Source organism: Chiloscyllium plagiosum, unplaced genomic scaffold, assembly GCF_037043375.1.
Source record: "Chiloscyllium plagiosum isolate Xiang-an unplaced genomic scaffold, Cpla_swu_hap1 HiC_scaffold_43, whole genome shotgun sequence".
In the NCBI taxonomy this organism is placed as follows: domain Eukaryota; kingdom Metazoa; phylum Chordata; class Chondrichthyes; order Orectolobiformes; family Hemiscylliidae; genus Chiloscyllium; species Chiloscyllium plagiosum.
This window is the reverse complement of record NW_028270181.1, coordinates 32,078,821-32,095,993: the sequence shown is the minus strand read 5'-3', so window position 1 is coordinate 32,095,993 and position 17,173 is coordinate 32,078,821. Positions and strand designations below refer to the sequence as shown.

General features: G+C 55.3%; 1 protein-coding gene across 7 annotated transcripts in view; it reads right to left on the bottom strand.

The window, feature by feature from the left end:
* The window catches only part of LOC122541693 (uncharacterized), a 189,366-nt gene that overhangs the window by 90,001 nt on the left and 82,192 nt on the right, over nucleotides 1-17,173 (bottom strand). For all 7 annotated transcript variants that reach the window (XM_087982307.1, XM_087982308.1, XM_087982309.1 and 4 more), the window contains one exon: nucleotides 955-1,005. In XM_087982307.1, coding sequence (XP_087838433.1) covers nucleotides 955-1,005 — 51 coding nt within the window. The remainder of the gene's footprint in view (nucleotides 1-954; nucleotides 1,006-17,173) is intronic.

Sequence of the window (17,173 nt, the reverse complement as noted above, 5' to 3'; positions counted from 1 at the left end):
GGACAGGACATTGTTCAGTGAAGCTACTGAGTTTTTTTAGCAATTTCTGTTTTTGTTTCACCCTCTTCTCAGCCTTGTTGTCACCATTTTCAGAAATGCTTGAAAAGCAAAAGGTCCTTTACACAATACCATCACAGGATGTCTGAAGCAGTATGCATTCACCGAGTTACACTTTCGGAAACCTGCTGGCATGTATCAGTGACAGTCATTGTTTATCTCCCATAAACTAAAATCCAGGGGGCTGTGAATATTGTGACATTGAAGAACCCAAGAGATATTTATTACAGTTAAGTGCTATGTAGGAATATTACATTCCGAAGGATCAGAAGAATCTGAGTTAGTGTGAAATCTATAACTGAGGAACATGCTTCCTGTAGAGTGTCATGTTTCAAATGAGCTGAGCTGAGATGGAGTACAAGATGTTTATACCCTCAGGCCACATACCATGTGACAATGATGATATCATTAACATGGCTCTTGAAGGAATATTGACACATTGATATAAGACATCACACTACCCCAACCACTGTCGCAATAAGGTAAAAATAGCAGCCAATTTTCACACAGCAAGATTCCATACCCAGCAACATAATCATGGTAAATGAAGCTCCTTTACTGATGTCAGTTGAGGGATAAAAATTACACACGAGGAAAATCTCCCCTGCCTTTGTCCAATGTTGTCATGGAATCTACATCCTCGGTTTAACATCTCATCTGTGTCGAGGTGTACCAGCCTGCACTGTGATTCTGGGCTTGAGATGTACAGGTTAATGACCCCTGCTGCTAGATTGGAAATCTGAGATGCAACCAATACCACCTATCCAGCCTTGATACCATCAATCTGTCTGAACGGACAATGAACAAAACCTTGTGACACCAAGTGAACAGAGTATAAGAGATGAAGGAAGGATGGTAACAGTGAATGGAGAACAACTGGTGCCATTGTGAACTCACCGCAGAGTGCAGTTCCTTGCCTTGTTCCACAAGAACATTGCTAGAATGTGTCTGTAACAGGGAAAAAAAAAGTTTAATGTTTAAGAATCATAAAGATCAGCACAGGAAAGGCCCTTCAGCCCATTTGGCCTGTGCCGACCAAAAACAAACACCTAACTATTCTAATGCCATTTTCTAGCACTTGGCCTGTAGCCTTTTCTAGGAGAAAGTGAGGACGGCAGATGCTGGAGATCAGAGCTGAAAGTTGTTGCTGGAAAAGCGCAGCAGGTCAGGCAGCATCCAAGGAGCAGGAGAATCGACGTTTCTGAAGAAGGGCTCATGCCCAAAACGTCGATTCTCCTGTTCCCTGGATGCTGCCTGACCTGCTGCGCTTTTCCAGCAACACATTTTCAGCTGTAACCTTTCCTGCCTTGGTTTTGCAAACACACATCAAAATACTTCTTCAATCTTCTGACGGTTTCTTCCGTGGCCATCCTTACAGGCAGTGAGTTCCAAATCACCCCCAACCCCCAAACCCTCGGGCTGAAAACATTTTTCCTCGCTAACCCGCTAAATCGTCTACCCTTTACTTTAAATCCATGATCCCGGATATGATTGATTCCTCCACTAAGAGGAAACGTTCCTTCCTGTCTACCTTCTCTCAGCCCCTCAGAATTTGATACATCTCAGTCACACCCCACCTCCCCCCCAGTCTTCCCTGGTCCAAGGAAAACAACCCCAGTCTGTCCAATCTCTCTCCATCACAGAAACTCTGCAAACCTGGCATCATTCTGGTAAGTTTGGTCTACACCCTCTGCTACCACATTGTTCCTGTAATGTGGATTCCGGAACTGCACACAATATACTCGAGCTGCTGCACAACCAATGTTGTATATAGTTCCGGCAAAACTTCCCTTAACATGCCTTCTACGCCATTTTATCCACCTGCCACGCTATCCGACATGCACATCAAGTTCCTCTGATACCCAGTGCTTCCCAGGATCCTAAATATGGCATGTATTCATTATCTTGTTTGTCCGGCCCAAGGGTGTGGCCTCACACTGATCAAGGCTGAATTTCATTTGTCACGAAACAGCACATGTGACCAGCCCATCTACATCCTCTTAGTGTCCAGGATTGTCCTCCTTAGACGATGAACACTTCCTAATCTTCTCTGACACACTGATAATACTGTAACAATAAAAGATTCACTCACAGTGCTGCCAGGAGTCAAACTGCCCGGTGTGGGATGAGAGTGAAATTGCCCGGTGTGGGATGGGTGTTATATTGCTCAGTATGGGATGGGAGTTATACTGCCCGGTGTGTGATGGGGGTTATACTGCCCAGTGTGGGATGGGGGTTATACTGCCCAGTGTGGGATGGGGGTTATACTGCCCGGTGGGTGATGGGGGTTATACTGCCCGGTGTGGGATGGGGGTTCTACTGCCCGGTGTGTGATGGGGGTTATACTGCCCGGTGTGGGATGGGGGTTATACTGCCCGGTGTGGGATGGGAGTTATACTGCCCAGTGTGGGATGGGGGTTATACTGCCCGGTGTGGGATGGGAGTTATACTTCCCAGTGTGTGATGGGGGTTATAATGCCCGGTGTGGGATGGGGGATATACTACCCGGTGTGGGATGGGAGTTATACTGCCCAGTGTGGGATGGGGGTGATACTGCCCGGTGTGGGATGGGAGTTATACTGCCCAGTGTGTGATGGGGGTTATACTGCCCGGTGTGGGATGGGAGTTATACTGCCCAATGTGGGATGGGGGTTATACTGCCCGGTGTGGGATGGGAGTTATACTTCCCAGTGTGTGATGGGGGTTATACTGCCCGGTGTGGGATGGGGGATAAACTGCCCGGTGTGGGATGGGTGTTATATTGCTCAGTGTGGGATGGGAGTTATATTGCCCGGTGTGGGATGGGAGTTATACTGCCCGGTGTGGGATGGGTCTTCTATTGCTCAGTGTGGGATGGGAGTTATACTGCCCGGTGTGGGATGGGGGTTATACTGCCCGGTGTGTGATGGGGGTTATACTGCCCGGTGTGGGATGGGGGTTATACTGCCCATGTGTGGGATGGGGGTTATACTGCCCAGTGTGGGATGGGAGTTATACTGCCCGGTGTGGGATGGGAGTTATACTGTCCGGTGTGGGATGGGAGTTATACTGCCCGGTGTGGGATGGGAGTTATACTGCCCGGTGTGGGATGGGAGTTATACTACCCAGTGTGCAATGTGAGTTAGACTGCCTGATGTGGAATGGAAGTTATACTGCCCGGTGTGGGATGGGAGTTATACTGCCCGGTGTGGGATGGGAGTTATACTGCCCGGTGTGGAATGGGAGTTATACTGCCCGGTGTGGAATGGGAGTTATACTGCCCGGTGTGGGATGGGAGTTATACTGCCTGGTGTGGAATGGGAGTTATACTGCCCGGTGTGGGATGGGAGTTATACTGCCCGGTGTGGGATGGGAGTTATACTGCCCAGTGTGCGATGGGAGTTATACTGCCAAGTGTGGGATGGGAGTTATACTGCCCGGTGTGGGATGGGGTTAATACTGCCCAGTGTGGGATGGGAGGTATACTGTCCAGTGTGGGATGGGAGTTATATTGCCCGATGTGCGATGGGAGTTAAACTGCCCGGCGAGGGATGGGAGTTATACTGCCCGGTGTGGGATAGGAGTTATACTGCCCAGTGTGCGATGGGAGTTATACTGCCCGGTGTGGTATGGGAGTTATACTGCCCGGTGTGGGATGGGGTTATACTGTACAGTGTGGGATGGGAGTTATACTGTCCGGTGTCGGATGGGAGTTATACTGCCCGGTGTGGGATGGGGTAAACACTGCCCGGTGTGCGATGGGAGTTATACTGCCCAGTGTGCGATGGGAGTTATTACTGTCCGGTGAGGGATGGGAGTTATACTGCCCAGTGTGGGATGGGAGTCATACTGCCCGGTGTGGGATGGGAGTTATACTGCCCAGTGTGGGATGGGAGTTATACTGCCCGGTGTGGGATGGGGGTTATACTGCCCGGTGTTTGATGGGGTGAATACTGCCTGGTGTGGGATGGGAGTTATACTGCCCAGTGTGGGATGGGAGGTATACTGTCCAGTGTGGGATGGGAGTTATACTGTCCGGTGTGGGATGGGGGTTATACTGCCCGGTGTGGGATGGGGTTATACTGCCCAGTGTGCGATGGGAGTTATACTGCCCGGTGTGGGATGGGAGTTATACTGCCCGGTGTGGGATGGGAGTTATACTGTCCGGTGTGGGATGGGGGTTATACTGCCTGGTGTGGGATGCGGTTATACTGCCCAGTATGCGATGGGAGTTATACTGCCCAGTGTGGGATGGGAGTTATACTGCCCGGTGTGGGATGGGAGTTATACTGCCCGGTGTGCGATGGGAGTGATACTGCCCGGTGTGGGATGGGGGTTATACTGCCCAGTGTGCGATGGGAGTGATACTGCCCGGTGTGGGATGGGGTTATACTGCCCGGTGTGGGATGGGAGTTATACTGCCCGGTGTGGGATGGGGTTATACTGCCCGGTGTGGGATGGGAGTTATACTGCCCGGTGTGGGATGGGAGTTATACTGCCCGGTGTGGGATGGGGTTATACTGACCGGTGTGGGATGGGAGTTATACTGCCCGGTGTGCGATGGGAGGTATACTGTCCGGTGTGGGATGGGGGTTATACTGCCCGGTGTGGGATGGGAGTTATACTGCCCGGTGTGGGATGGGGGTTATACTGCCCAGTGTGCGATGGGAGTTATACTGCCCGGTGTGGGATGGGGTTATACTGCCCGGTGTGGGATGGGGGTTATACTGTCCGGTGTGTGATGGGAGTTATACTGCCCGGTGTGGGATGGGGGTTATACTGCCCGGTGTGGGATGGGAGTTATACTGCCCGGTGTGGGATGGGAGTTATACTGCCCGGTGTGGGATGGGAGTTATACTGCCCGGTGTGGGATGGGAGTTATACTGCCCGGTGTGGGATGGGGTTATACTGCCCGGTGTGGGATGGGGGTTATACTGTCCGGTGTGTGATGGGAGTTATACTGCCCGGTGTGGGATGGGGGTTATACTGCCCGGTGTGGGATGGGAGTTATACTGCCCGGTGTGGGATGGGGTTATACTGCCCGGTGTGGGATGGGGGTTATACTGTCCGGTGTGTGATGGGAGTTATACTGCCCGGTGTGGGATGGGGGTTATACTGCCCGGTGTGGGATGGGAGTTATACTGCCCGGTGTGGGATGGGAGTTATACTGCCCGGTGTGGGATGGGGTTATACTGCCCGGTGTGGGATGGGGGTTATACTGTCCGGTGTGTGATGGGAGTTATACTGCCCGGTGTGGGATGGGGGTTATACTGCCCGGTGTGGGATGGGAGTTATACTGCCCGGTGTGGGATGGGGGTTATACTGCCCGGTGTGGGATGGGGGTTATACTGCCCGGTGTGGGATGGGGGTTATACTGCCCGGTGTGGGATGGGAGTTATACTGCCCGGTGTGGGATGGGGGTTATACTGCCCAGTGTGCGATGGGAGTTATACTGCCCGGTGTGGGATGGGAGTTATACTGCCCGGTGTGGGATGGGGGTTATACTGCCCAGTGTGCGATGGGAGTTATACTGCCCGGTGTGGGATGGGGTTATACTGCCCGGTGTGGGATGGGAGTTATACTGTCCGGTGTGGGATGGGGGTTATACTGCCCGGTGTGGGATGGGGGTTATACTGCCCGGTGTGGGATGGGAGTTATACTGCCCGGTGTGGGATGGGAGTTATACTGCCCGGTGTGCGATGGGAGTTATACTGTCCGGTGTGGGATGGGGGTTATACTGCCCGGTGTGGGATGCGGTTATACTGCCCAGTGTGCGATGGGAGTTATACTGCCCGGTGTGGGATGGGGTTATACTGCCCGGTGTGGGATGGGAGTTATACTGCCCGGTGTGGGATGGGGTTATACTGCCCGGTGTGGGATGGGAGTAATACTGCCCGGTGTGGGATGGGAGTTATACTACCCAGTGTGCAATGTGAGTTAGACTGCCTGATGTGGAATGGAAGTTATACTGCCCGGTGTGGGATGGGAGTTATACTACCCGGTGTGGGATGGGAGTTATACTGCCCGGTGTGGAATGGGAGTTATACTGTCCGGTGTGGGATGGGAGTTATACTGCCCGGTGTGGGATGGGAGTTATACTGCCCGGTGTGGGATGGGAGTTATACTGCCCGGTGTGGGATAGGAGTTATACTGCCCGGTGTGGGATGGGAGTTATACTGCCCGGTGTGGGATGGGAGTTATACTGTCCGGTGTGGGATGGGAGTTATACTACCCAGTGTGGGATGGGAGTTATACTACCCAGTGTGGGATGGGGTTATACTGCCCGGTGTGGGATGGGAGTTATACTACCCAGTGTGGGATGGGAGTTATACTACCCAGTGTGGGATGGGAGTTATACTGCCCGGTGTGGGATGGGAGTTATACTGCCCGGTGTGGGATGGGAGTTATACTACCCGGTGTGGGATGGGAGTTATACTGCCCGGTGTGGAATGGGAGTTATACTGCCCGGTGTGGGATGGGAGTTATACTGCCCGGTGTGGGATGGGAGTTATACTGCCCGGTGTGGAATGGGAGTTATACTGCCCGGTGTGGGATGGGAGTTATACTGCCTGGTGTGGAATGGGAGTTATACTGCCCGGTGTGGGATGGGAGTTATACTGCCCGGTGTGGGACGGGGTTATACTGCCCAGTGTGGGATGGGAGTAATACTGCCCGGTGTGGTGGGGTTATACTGCCCGGTGTGGGATGGGAGTTATACTGCCCGGTGTGGGATGGGGTTATACTGCCCGGTGTGGGATGGGAGTAATACTGCCCGGTGTGGGATGGGGGTTATACTGCCCGGTGTGGGATGGGTTTATACTGCCCGGTGTGGGATGGGAGTTATACTGCCCGGTGTGCGATGGGAGTTATACTGCCCGGTGTGGGATGGGAGTAATACTGCCCGGTGTGGTGGGGTTATACTGCCCAGTGTGGGATGGGAGTTATACTGCCCGGTGTGGGACGGGGTTATACTGCCCAGTGTGGGATGGGAGTTATACTGCCCGGTGTGGGATGGGAGTTATACTGCCCGGTGTGGTGGGGTTATACTGCCCGGTGTGGGATGGGAGTTATACTGCCCGGTGTGCGATGGGAGTTATACTGCCCGGTGTGGTGGGGTTATACTGCCCGGTGTGGGATGGGAGTTATACTGCCCGGTGTGGGACGGGGTTATACTGCCCAGTGTGGGATGGGAGTAATACTGCCCGGTGTGGTGGGGTTATACTGCCCGGTGTGGGATGGGAGTTATACTGCCCGGTGTGGGATGGGGTTATACTGCCCGGTGTGGGATGGGAGTAATACTGCCCGGTGTGGGATGGGGGTTATACTGCCCGGTGTGGGATGGGTTTATACTGCCCGGTGTGGGATGGGAGTTATACTGCCCGGTGTGCGATGGGAGTTATACTGCCCGGTGTGGTGGGGTTATACTGCCCGGTGTGGGATGGGAGTTATACTGCCCGGTGTGGGATGGGGTTATACTGCCCGGTGTGGGATGGGAGTAATACTGCCCGGTGTGGGATGGGGGTTATACTGCCCGGTGTGGGATGGGTTTATACTGCCCGGTGTGGGATGGGAGTTATACTGCCCGGTGTGCGATGGGAGTTATACTGCCCGGTGTGGGATGGGAGTTATACTGCCCGGTGTGGGATGGGGTTATACTGCCCGGTGTGGGATGGGAGTTATACTGCCCGGTGTGGGATGGGAGTTATACTGCCCGGTGTGGGATGGGGTTATACTGCCCGGTGTGGGATGGGAGTAATACTGCCCGGTGTGGGATGGGGGTTATACTGCCCGGTGTGGGATGGGTTTATACTGCCCGGTGTGGGATGGGAGTTATACTGCCCGGTGGGGATGGGAGTTATACTGCCCGGTGTGGGATGGGGGTTATACTGCCCGGTGTGGGATGCGGTTATACTGCCCGGTGTGGGATGGGAGTTATACTGCCCGGTGTGGGATGGGAGTTATACTGCCCGGTGTGGGATGCGGTTATACTGCCCAGTGTGCGATGGGAGTTATACTGCCCAGTGTGGGACGGGGTTATACTGCCCAGTGTGGGATGGGAGTTATACTGCCCGGTGTGGGATGCGGTTATACTGCCCAGTGTGCGATGGGAGTTATACTGCCCGGTGTGGGATGGGAGTTATACTGCCTGGTGTGGAATGGGGGTTATACTGCCTGGTGTGGAATGGGGGTTATACTGCCCGGTGTGGGATGGGAGTTATACTGCCTGGTGTGGAATGGGGGTTATACTGCCCGGTGTGGGATGCGGTTATACTGCCCAGTGTGCGATGGGAGTAATACTGCCCGGTGTGGGATGGGAGTTATACTGCCTGGTGTGGAATGGGGGTTATACTGCCCGGTGTGGGATGCGGTTATACTGCCCAGTGTGCGATGGGAGTTATACTGCCCGGTGTGGGATGCGGTTATACTGCCCAGTGTGCGATGGGAGTTATACTGCCCGGTGTGGGATGGGAGTTATACTGCCTGGTGTGGAATGGGGGTTATACTGCCCGGTGTGGGATGCGGTTATACTGCTCAGTGTGCGATGGGAGTTATACTGCCCGGTGTGGAATGCGGTTATACTGCCCAGTGTGGGATGGGAGTTATACTGCCCGGTGAGGGATGCGGTTATACTGCCCAGTGTGCGATGGGAGTTATACTGCCCGGTGTGGGATGGGAGTAATACTGCCCGGTGTGGGATGGGAGTTATACTGCCCGGTGTGGGATGGGAGTTATACTGCCCGGTGTGCGATGGGAGTTGTACTGCCCGGTGTGGGATGGGGGTGATACTGCCCGGTGTGGGATGGGAGTTATACTTCCCGGTGTGGGATGGGAGTTATACTGCCCGGTGTGCGATGGGAGTTGTACTGCCCGGTGTGGGATAGGAGTTATACTGCTCGGTGTGGGATGGGGTTATACTGCCCGGTGTGCGATGGGAGTTATACTGCCCGGTGTGGGATAGGAGTTATACTGCTCGGTGTGGGATGGGGTTATATTGCCCGGTGTGGGATGGGAGTTATACTGCCCAGTGTGGGATGGGAGTTATACTGCCTGGTGTGGGATGGGTTTATACTGTCCGGTGTGGGATGGGAGTTATACTGCCCGGTGTGGGATGGGGATTATACTGCCCGGTGTGGGATGGGGTTATACTGCACGGTGTGGGATGGGAGTTATACTGCCCGGTGTGCGATGGGAGTTGTACTGCCCGGTGTGGGATGGGGGTTATACTGCCCGGTGTGGGATGGGGTTATTCTGCACGGTGTGGGATGGGAGTTATACTGCCCGGTGTGGGATGGGGGTTATACTGCCCGGTGTGGGATCGGAGTTATACTGCCCAGTGTGGGATGGGAGTTATCCTGCCCGGTGTGGGATGGGAGTTATACTGTCCAGTGTGGGATGTGGGTTATACTGTCCGGTGTGGGATGGGGGTTATACTGCCCGGTGTGCGATGGGAATTATACTGTCCAGTGTGGGATGGAAGTTATCCTGCCCGGTGTGCGATGGGAGTTATACTGCCCGGTGTGGGATGGGAGTTATACTGCCCGGTGTGCGATGGGAGTTATACTGTCCGGTGTGGGATGGGAGTTATCCTGCCCGGTGTGGGATGGGAGTTATACTGTCCAGTGTGGGATGTGGGTTATACTGTCCGGTGTGGGATGGGGGTTATACTGCCCGGTGTGCGATGGGAGTAATACTGTCCAGTGTGGGATGGGAGTTATACTGCCCGGTGTGGGATGGGGTTATACTGCCCGGTGTGGGATGGGAGTTATACTGCCCGGTGTGGGATGGGAGTTATACTGCCCGGTGTGGGATGGGGTTATACTGCCCGGTGTGGGATGGGAGTTATACTGCCCGGTGTGCGACGGGAGTTATACTGTCCGGTGTGGGATGGGGGTTATACTGCCCGGTGTGGGATGGGGGTTATAGTGCCCGGTGTGGGATGGGGGTTATACTGCCCAGTGTGCGATGGGAGTTATACTGCCCGGTGTGGGATGGGGTTATACTGCCCGGTGTGGGATGGGGGTTATACTGTCCGGTGTGCGATGGGAGTTATACTGCCCGGTGTGGGATGGGGTTATACTGCCCGGTGTGGGATGGGAGTTATACTGCCCGGTGTGGGATGGGGTTATACTGCCCGGTGTGGGATGGGGGTTATACTGCCCGGTGTGGGATGGGAGTTATACTGCCCGGTGTGGGATGGGAGTTATACTGCCCGGTGTGCGATGGGAGTTATACTGTCCGGTGTGGGATGGGGGTTATACTGCCCGGTGTGGGATGCGGTTATACTGCCCGGTGTGCGATGGGAGTTATACTGCCCGGTGTGGGGTGGGGTTATACTGCCCGGTGTGGGATGGGAGTTATACTGCCCGGTGTGGGATGGGGTTATACTGCCCGGTGTGGGATGGGAGTAATACTGCCCGGTGTGGGATGGGGGTTATACTGCCCAGTGTGAGAAGGGAGTTATACTGCCCGGTGTGCGATGGGAGTTATACTGTCCGGTGTGGGATGGGGGTTATACTGCCCGGTGTGGGATGGGGTTATACTGCCCGGTGTGGGATGGGAGTTATACTGCCCGGTGTGCGATGGGAGTTATACTGTCCGGTGTGGGATGGGGGTTATACTGCCCGGTGTGGGATGCGGTTATACTGCCCGGTGTGGGATGGGAGTTATACTGCCCGGTGTGGGATGGGAGTTATACTGCCCGGTGTGGGATGCGGTTATACTGCCCAGTGTGCGATGGGAGTTATACTGCCCGGTGTGGGACGGGGTTATACTGCCCAGTGTGGGATGGGAGTTATACTGCCCGGTGTGGGATGCGGTTATACTGCCCAGTGTGCGATGGGAGTTATACTGCCCGGTGTGGGATGGGAGTAATACTGCCCGGTGTGAGAAGGGAGTTATACTGCCTGGTTTGGAATGGGGGTTATACTGCCCGGTGTGGGATGCGGTTATACTGCCCAGTGTGCGATGGGAGTTATACTGCCCGGTGTGGGATGCGGTTATACTGCCCAGTGTGCGATGGGAGTTATACTGCCCGGTGTGGGATGGGAGTTATACTGCCTGGTGTGGAATGGGGGTTATACTGCCCGGTGTGGGATGCGGTTATACTGCCCAGTGTGCGATGGGAGTTATACTGCCCGGTGTGGAATGCGGTTATACTGCCCAGTGTGGGATGGGAGTTATACTGCCCGGTGTGGGATGCGGTTATACTGCCCAGTGTGCGATGGGAGTTATACTGCCCGGTGTGGGATGGGAGTAATACTGCCCGGTGTGGGATGGGAGTTATACTGCCCGGTGTGGGATGGGAGTTATACTGGCCGGTGTGCGATGGGAGTTGTACTGCCCGGTGTGGGATGGGGGTTATACTGCCCGGTGTGGGATGGGGGTTATACTGCCCGGTGTGCAATGGGAGTTATACTGCCCGGTGTGGGATAGGAGTTATACTGCTCGGTGTGGGATGGGGTTATATTGCCCGGTGTGGGATGGGAGTGATACTGCCTGGTGTGGGAAGGGGGTTATACTGCCCGGTGTGGGATGGGGTTGTACTGCCCGGTGTGGGATGGGAGATATACTGCCCGGTGTGGGATGGGGTTATACTGCCCGGTGTGGGATGGGAGTTATACTGCCCAGTGTGGGATGGGAGATATACTGCCTGGTGTGGGATGGGTTTATACTGTCCGGTGTGGGATGGGAGTTATACTGCCCGGTGTGGGATGGGGGTTATACTGCCCGGTGTGGGATGGGGGTTATACTGCCCGGCGTGGGATGGGGTTATTCTGCACGGTGTGGGATGGGAGTTATACTGTCCAGTGTGGGATGTGGGTTATACTGTCCGGTGTGGGATGGGAGTTATACTGCACGGTGTGGGATGGGAGTTATACTGCCCGGTGTGGGATGGGGGTTATACTGCCCGGCGTGGGATGGGGTTATTCTGCACGGTGTGGGATGGGAGTTATACTGCCCGGTGTGGGATGGGGGTTATACTGCCCGGTGTGGGATCGGAGTTATACTGCCCAGTGTGGGATGGGAGTTATCCTGCCCGGTGTGGGATGGGAGTTATACTGTCCAGTGTGGGATGTGGGTTATACTGTCCGGTGTGGGATGGGGGTTATACTGCCCGGTGTGCGATGGGAATTATACTGTCCAGTGTGGGATGGAAGTTATCCTGCCCGGTGTGCGATGGGAGTTATACTGCCCGGTGTGGGATGGGAGTTATACTGCCCGGTGTGCGATGGGAGTTATACTGTCCGGTGTGGGATGGGAGTTATCCTGCCCGGTGTGGGATGGGAGTTATACTGTCCAGTGTGGGATGTGGGTTATACTGTCCGGTGTGGGATGGGGGTTATACTGCCCGGTGTGCGATGGGAGTAATACTGTCCAGTGTGGGATGGGAGTTATACTGCCCGGTGTGCGATGGGAGCTATACTGCCCGGTGTGGGATGGGAGTTATACTGCCCGGTGTGCGATGGGTGTTATACTGTCCGGTGTGGGATGGGGGTTATACTGCCCAGTGTGCGATGGGAGTTATACTGTCCAGTGTGGGATGGGAGTTATACTGCCCGGTGTGCGATGGGGGTTATACTGCCCAGTGTGCGATGGGAGTTATACTGCCCGGTGTGGGATGGGAATTACACTGCCCGTTGTGCGATGGGAGTTATACTGCCCATTGTGGGATGGGAGTTATACTGCCCGGTGTGGGATGGGCGTTATACTGCCCGGTGTGCGATGGGAGTTACACTGCCTGGTGTGGGATGGGGGTTATACTGCCCAGTGTGGAATGGGGGTTATACTGGTCAGTGTGGGATGGGAGTCATACTGCCCGGTGTGGGATGGGAGTTATACTGCCCAGTGTGGGATGGGAGTTATACTGCCCAGTGTGGAATGGGGGTTATACAGTCTGGTGTGGGATGGGGTTATACTGCCCGGTGTGGGATGGGAGCTATACTGCCCGGTGTGCGATGGGAGTTATACTGCCCGGTGTGGGATGGGGGTTATACTGCCCAGTGTGGAATGGGGGTTATACTGGTCAGTGTGGGATGGGAGTCAAACTGCCCGGTGTGGGATGGGAGTTATACTGCCCAGTTTGGGATGGGAGTTATACTGCCCAGTGTGGAATGGGGGTTATACAGCCTGGTGTGGGATGGGGTTATACTGCCCGGTGTGGGATGGGAGTTGTACTGCCCGGTGTGGGATGGGGGTTATACTGCCCGGTGTGCGATGGGAGTTATACTATCTGGAGTGGGATGGGGTTAAACTGCCCGGTGTGGGATGGGGTTATACTGCCCGGTGTGCGATGGGAGTTATACTGTCCGGTGTGGGATGGGGTTTATACTGCCCTGTGTGGGATGGGAGTTATACTGCCCGGTGTGGGATGGGGTTATACTGCCCGGTGTGGGATGGGGTTATACTGCCCGGTGTGGGATGGGGTTATACTGCCCGGTGTGCGATGGGAGTTATACTGTCCGGTGTGGGATGGGGTTTATACTGCCCTGTGTGGGATGGGAGTTATACTGCCCGGTGTGGGATGGGGTTATACTGCCCGGTGTGTGATGGGGTTATACTGCCCGGTGTGGGATGGGGTTATACTGCCCGGTGTGCGATGGGAGTTATACTGCCCGGTGTGGGATGGGGTTATACTGCCCGGTGTGGGATGGGGTTATACTGCCCGGTGTGGGATGGGGGTTATACTGGTCAGTGTGGGATGGGAGTTATACTGTCCGGTGTGGAATGGGGGTTATACTGCCCGGTGTGGGATGGGGGTTATACTGGTCAGTGTGGGATGGGAGTTATACTGTCCGGTGTGGAATGGGGGTTATACAGCCTGGTGTGGGATGGGGTTATACTGCCCGGTGTGGGATGGGAGTTATACTGCCCAGTGTGGGATGGGAGTTATACTGCCCAGTGTGGAATGGGGGTTATACAGCCTGGTGTGGGATGGGGTTATACTGCCCGGTGTGCGATGGGTGTTCTCCTATCTGGAGTGGGATCGGAGTTATACTGCCCAGTGCGGGATGGGGGTTATACTGCCCGGTGTGGGATGGGGGTTATACTGCCCGGTGTGGGATGGGGTTATACTGCCCGGTGTGGAATGGTGTTATACTGCCCGGTGTGCGATGGGAGTTATACTGCCCGGTGTGGGATGGGAGTTACACTGTCCGGTGTGGGATGGGGTTATACTGTCCGGTGTGGGATGGGGTTATACTGCCCGGTGTGGGATGGGAGTTACACTGTCCGGTGTGGGATGGGGTTGTACTGTCCGGTGTGGGATGGGGGTTATACTGCCCGGTGTGGGATGCGATTATACTGCCCAGTGTGCGATGGGAGTTATACTGTCCGGTGTGGGATGGGAGTAATACTGCCCGGTGTGGGATGGGGGTTATACTGCCCGGTGTGGGATGGGGTTATACTGTCCGGTGTGGGATGGGAGTTATACTGCCCGGTGTGGGATGGGGTTATCCTGCCCGGTGTGGGATGGGAGTAATACTGCCCGGTGTGGGATGGGAGTTATACTGCCTGGTGTGGAATGGGGGTTATACTGCCCGGTGTGCGATGGGAGTTATACTGCCCGGTGTGGGATAGGAGTTATACTGCTCGGTGCGGGATGGGGTTATATTGCCCGGTTTGGGATGGGAGTGATACTGCCCGGTGTGGGAAGGGGGTTATACTGCCCGGTGTGCGATGGGAGTTATACTGCCCGGTGTGGGCTGGGGGTTATACTGCCCAGTGTGGAATGGGGGTTATACTGGTCAGTGTGGGATGGGAGTTATACTGCCCAGTGTGGGATGGGAGTTATACTGCCCAGTGTGGAATGGGGGTTATACAGCCTGGTGTGGGATGGGGTTATACTGCCCGGTGTGCGATGGGAGTTAAACTATCTGGAATGGGATTGGAGTTATACTGCCAGTGTGGGATGGGGGTTATACTGCCCGGTGTGGGATGGGGTTATACTGCCCGGTGTGGGATGGGGGTTATACTGCCCGGTGTGGGATGGGGTTATACTGCCCGGTGTGCGATGGGAGTTATACTGTCAGGTGTGGGATGGGGTTTATACTGCCCTGTGTGGGATGGGAGTTATACTGCCCGGTGTGGGATGGGGTTATACTGCCCGGTGTGGGATGGGGTTATACTGCCCGGTGTGGGATGTGGGTTATACTGCCCGGTGTGGGATCGGAGTTATACTGCCCAGTGTGGGATGGGAGTTATCCTGCCCGGTGTGGGATGGGAGTTATACTGTCCAGTGTGGGATGTGGGTTATACTGTCCGGTGTGGGATGGGAGTTGTACTGCCCAGTGTGGGATGGGAGTTATACTGCCCGGTGTGCGATGGGAGTTATACCATCTGGAGTGGGATCGGAGTTATACTGCCAGTGTGGGATGGGGGTTATACTGCCTGGTGTGGGATGGGGTTATACTGCCCGGTGTGGGATGGGGGTTATACTGCCCGGTGTGGGATGGGGTTATACTGCCCGGTGTGGGATGGGGGTTATACTGCCCGGTGTGGGATGGGGTTATACTGCCCGGTGTGCGATGGGAGTTATACTGTCCGGTGTGGGATGGGGTTTATACTGCCCGGTGTGGGATGGGAGTTATACTGTCCGGTGTGGGATGGGGTTATACTGCCCGGTGTGCGATGGGAGTTAAACTATCTGGAATGGGATCGGAGTTATACTGCCAGTGTGGGATGGGGGTTATGCTGCCCGGTGTGGGATGGGGTTATACTGCCCGGTGTGGGATGGGGGTTATACTGCCCGGTGTGGGATGGGGTTATACTGCCCGGTGTGCGATGGGAGTTGTACTGTTCGGTGTGGGATGGGGTTTATACTGCCCTGTGTGGGATGGGAGTTATACTGCCCGGTGTGGGATGGGGTTTATACTGCCCGGTGTGGGATGGGGTTATACTGCCCGGTGTGGGATGGGGTTTATACTGCCCGGTGTGGGATGGGGTTATACTGCCCGGTGTGGGATGGGGTTATACTGCCCGGTGTGGGATGGGGGTTATACTGGTCAGTGTGGGATGGGAGTTATACTGTCCGGTGTGGAATGGGGGTTATACAGCCTGGTGTGGGATGGGGTTATACTGCCCGGTGTGCGATGGGAGTTATACTGCCCGGTGTGGGATGGGAGTTATACTGCCTGGTGTGGGATGGGGTTATACTGCCCGGTGTGGGATCGGAGTTATATTGCCCAGTGTGGGATGGGAGTTATACTGCCCGGTGTGCGATGGGAGTTATACTGCCCGGTGTGGGATGGGAGTTATACTGCCCGGTGTGCGATGGGAGTTATACTGTCCTGTGTGGGATGGGGGTTATACTGCCCAGTGTGCGATGGGAGTTATACTGTCCAGTGTGGGATGGGAGTTATACTGCCCGGTGTGCGATGGGAGTTATACTGCCCGGTGTGGGATGGGAGTTATACTGCCCGGTGTGGGATGGGAGTTATACAGCCCGGTGTGCAATGGGAGTTATACTGCCCGGTGTGGGATGGGGGTTATACTGCCCAGTGTGGAATGGGGGTTATACTGGTCAGTGTGGGATGGGAGTCATACTGCCCGGTGTGGGATGGGAGTTATACTGCCCAGTGTGGGATGGGAGTTATACTGCCCAGTGTGGAATGGGGGTTATACAGCCTGGTGTGGGATGGGGTTATACTGCCCGGTGTGCGATGGGAGTTAAACTATCTGGAATGGGATCGGAGTTATACTGCCAGTGTGGGATGGGGGTTATACTGCCCGGTGTGGGATGGGGTTATACTGCCCGGTGTGGGATGGGGGTTATACTGCCCGGTGTGGGATGGGGTTATACTGCCCGGTGTGCGATGGGAGTTATACTGTCCGGTGTGGGATGGGGTTTGTACTGCCCGGTGTGCGATGGGGGTTATACTGCCCGGTGTGGGATGGGGTTTATACTGCCCGGTGTGGGATGGGGTTATACTGCCCGGTGTGGGATGGGGGTTATACTGCCCGGTGTGGGATGGGGTTATACTGCCCGGTGTGCGATGGGATTTATACTGTCCGGTGTGGGATGGGGGTTATACTGCCCGGTGTGGGATGGGAGTTATACTGCCCGGTGTGGGATGGGGTTAAACTGCCCGGTGTGGGATGGGGTTATACTGCCCGGTGTGGGATGGGGTTATACTGCCCG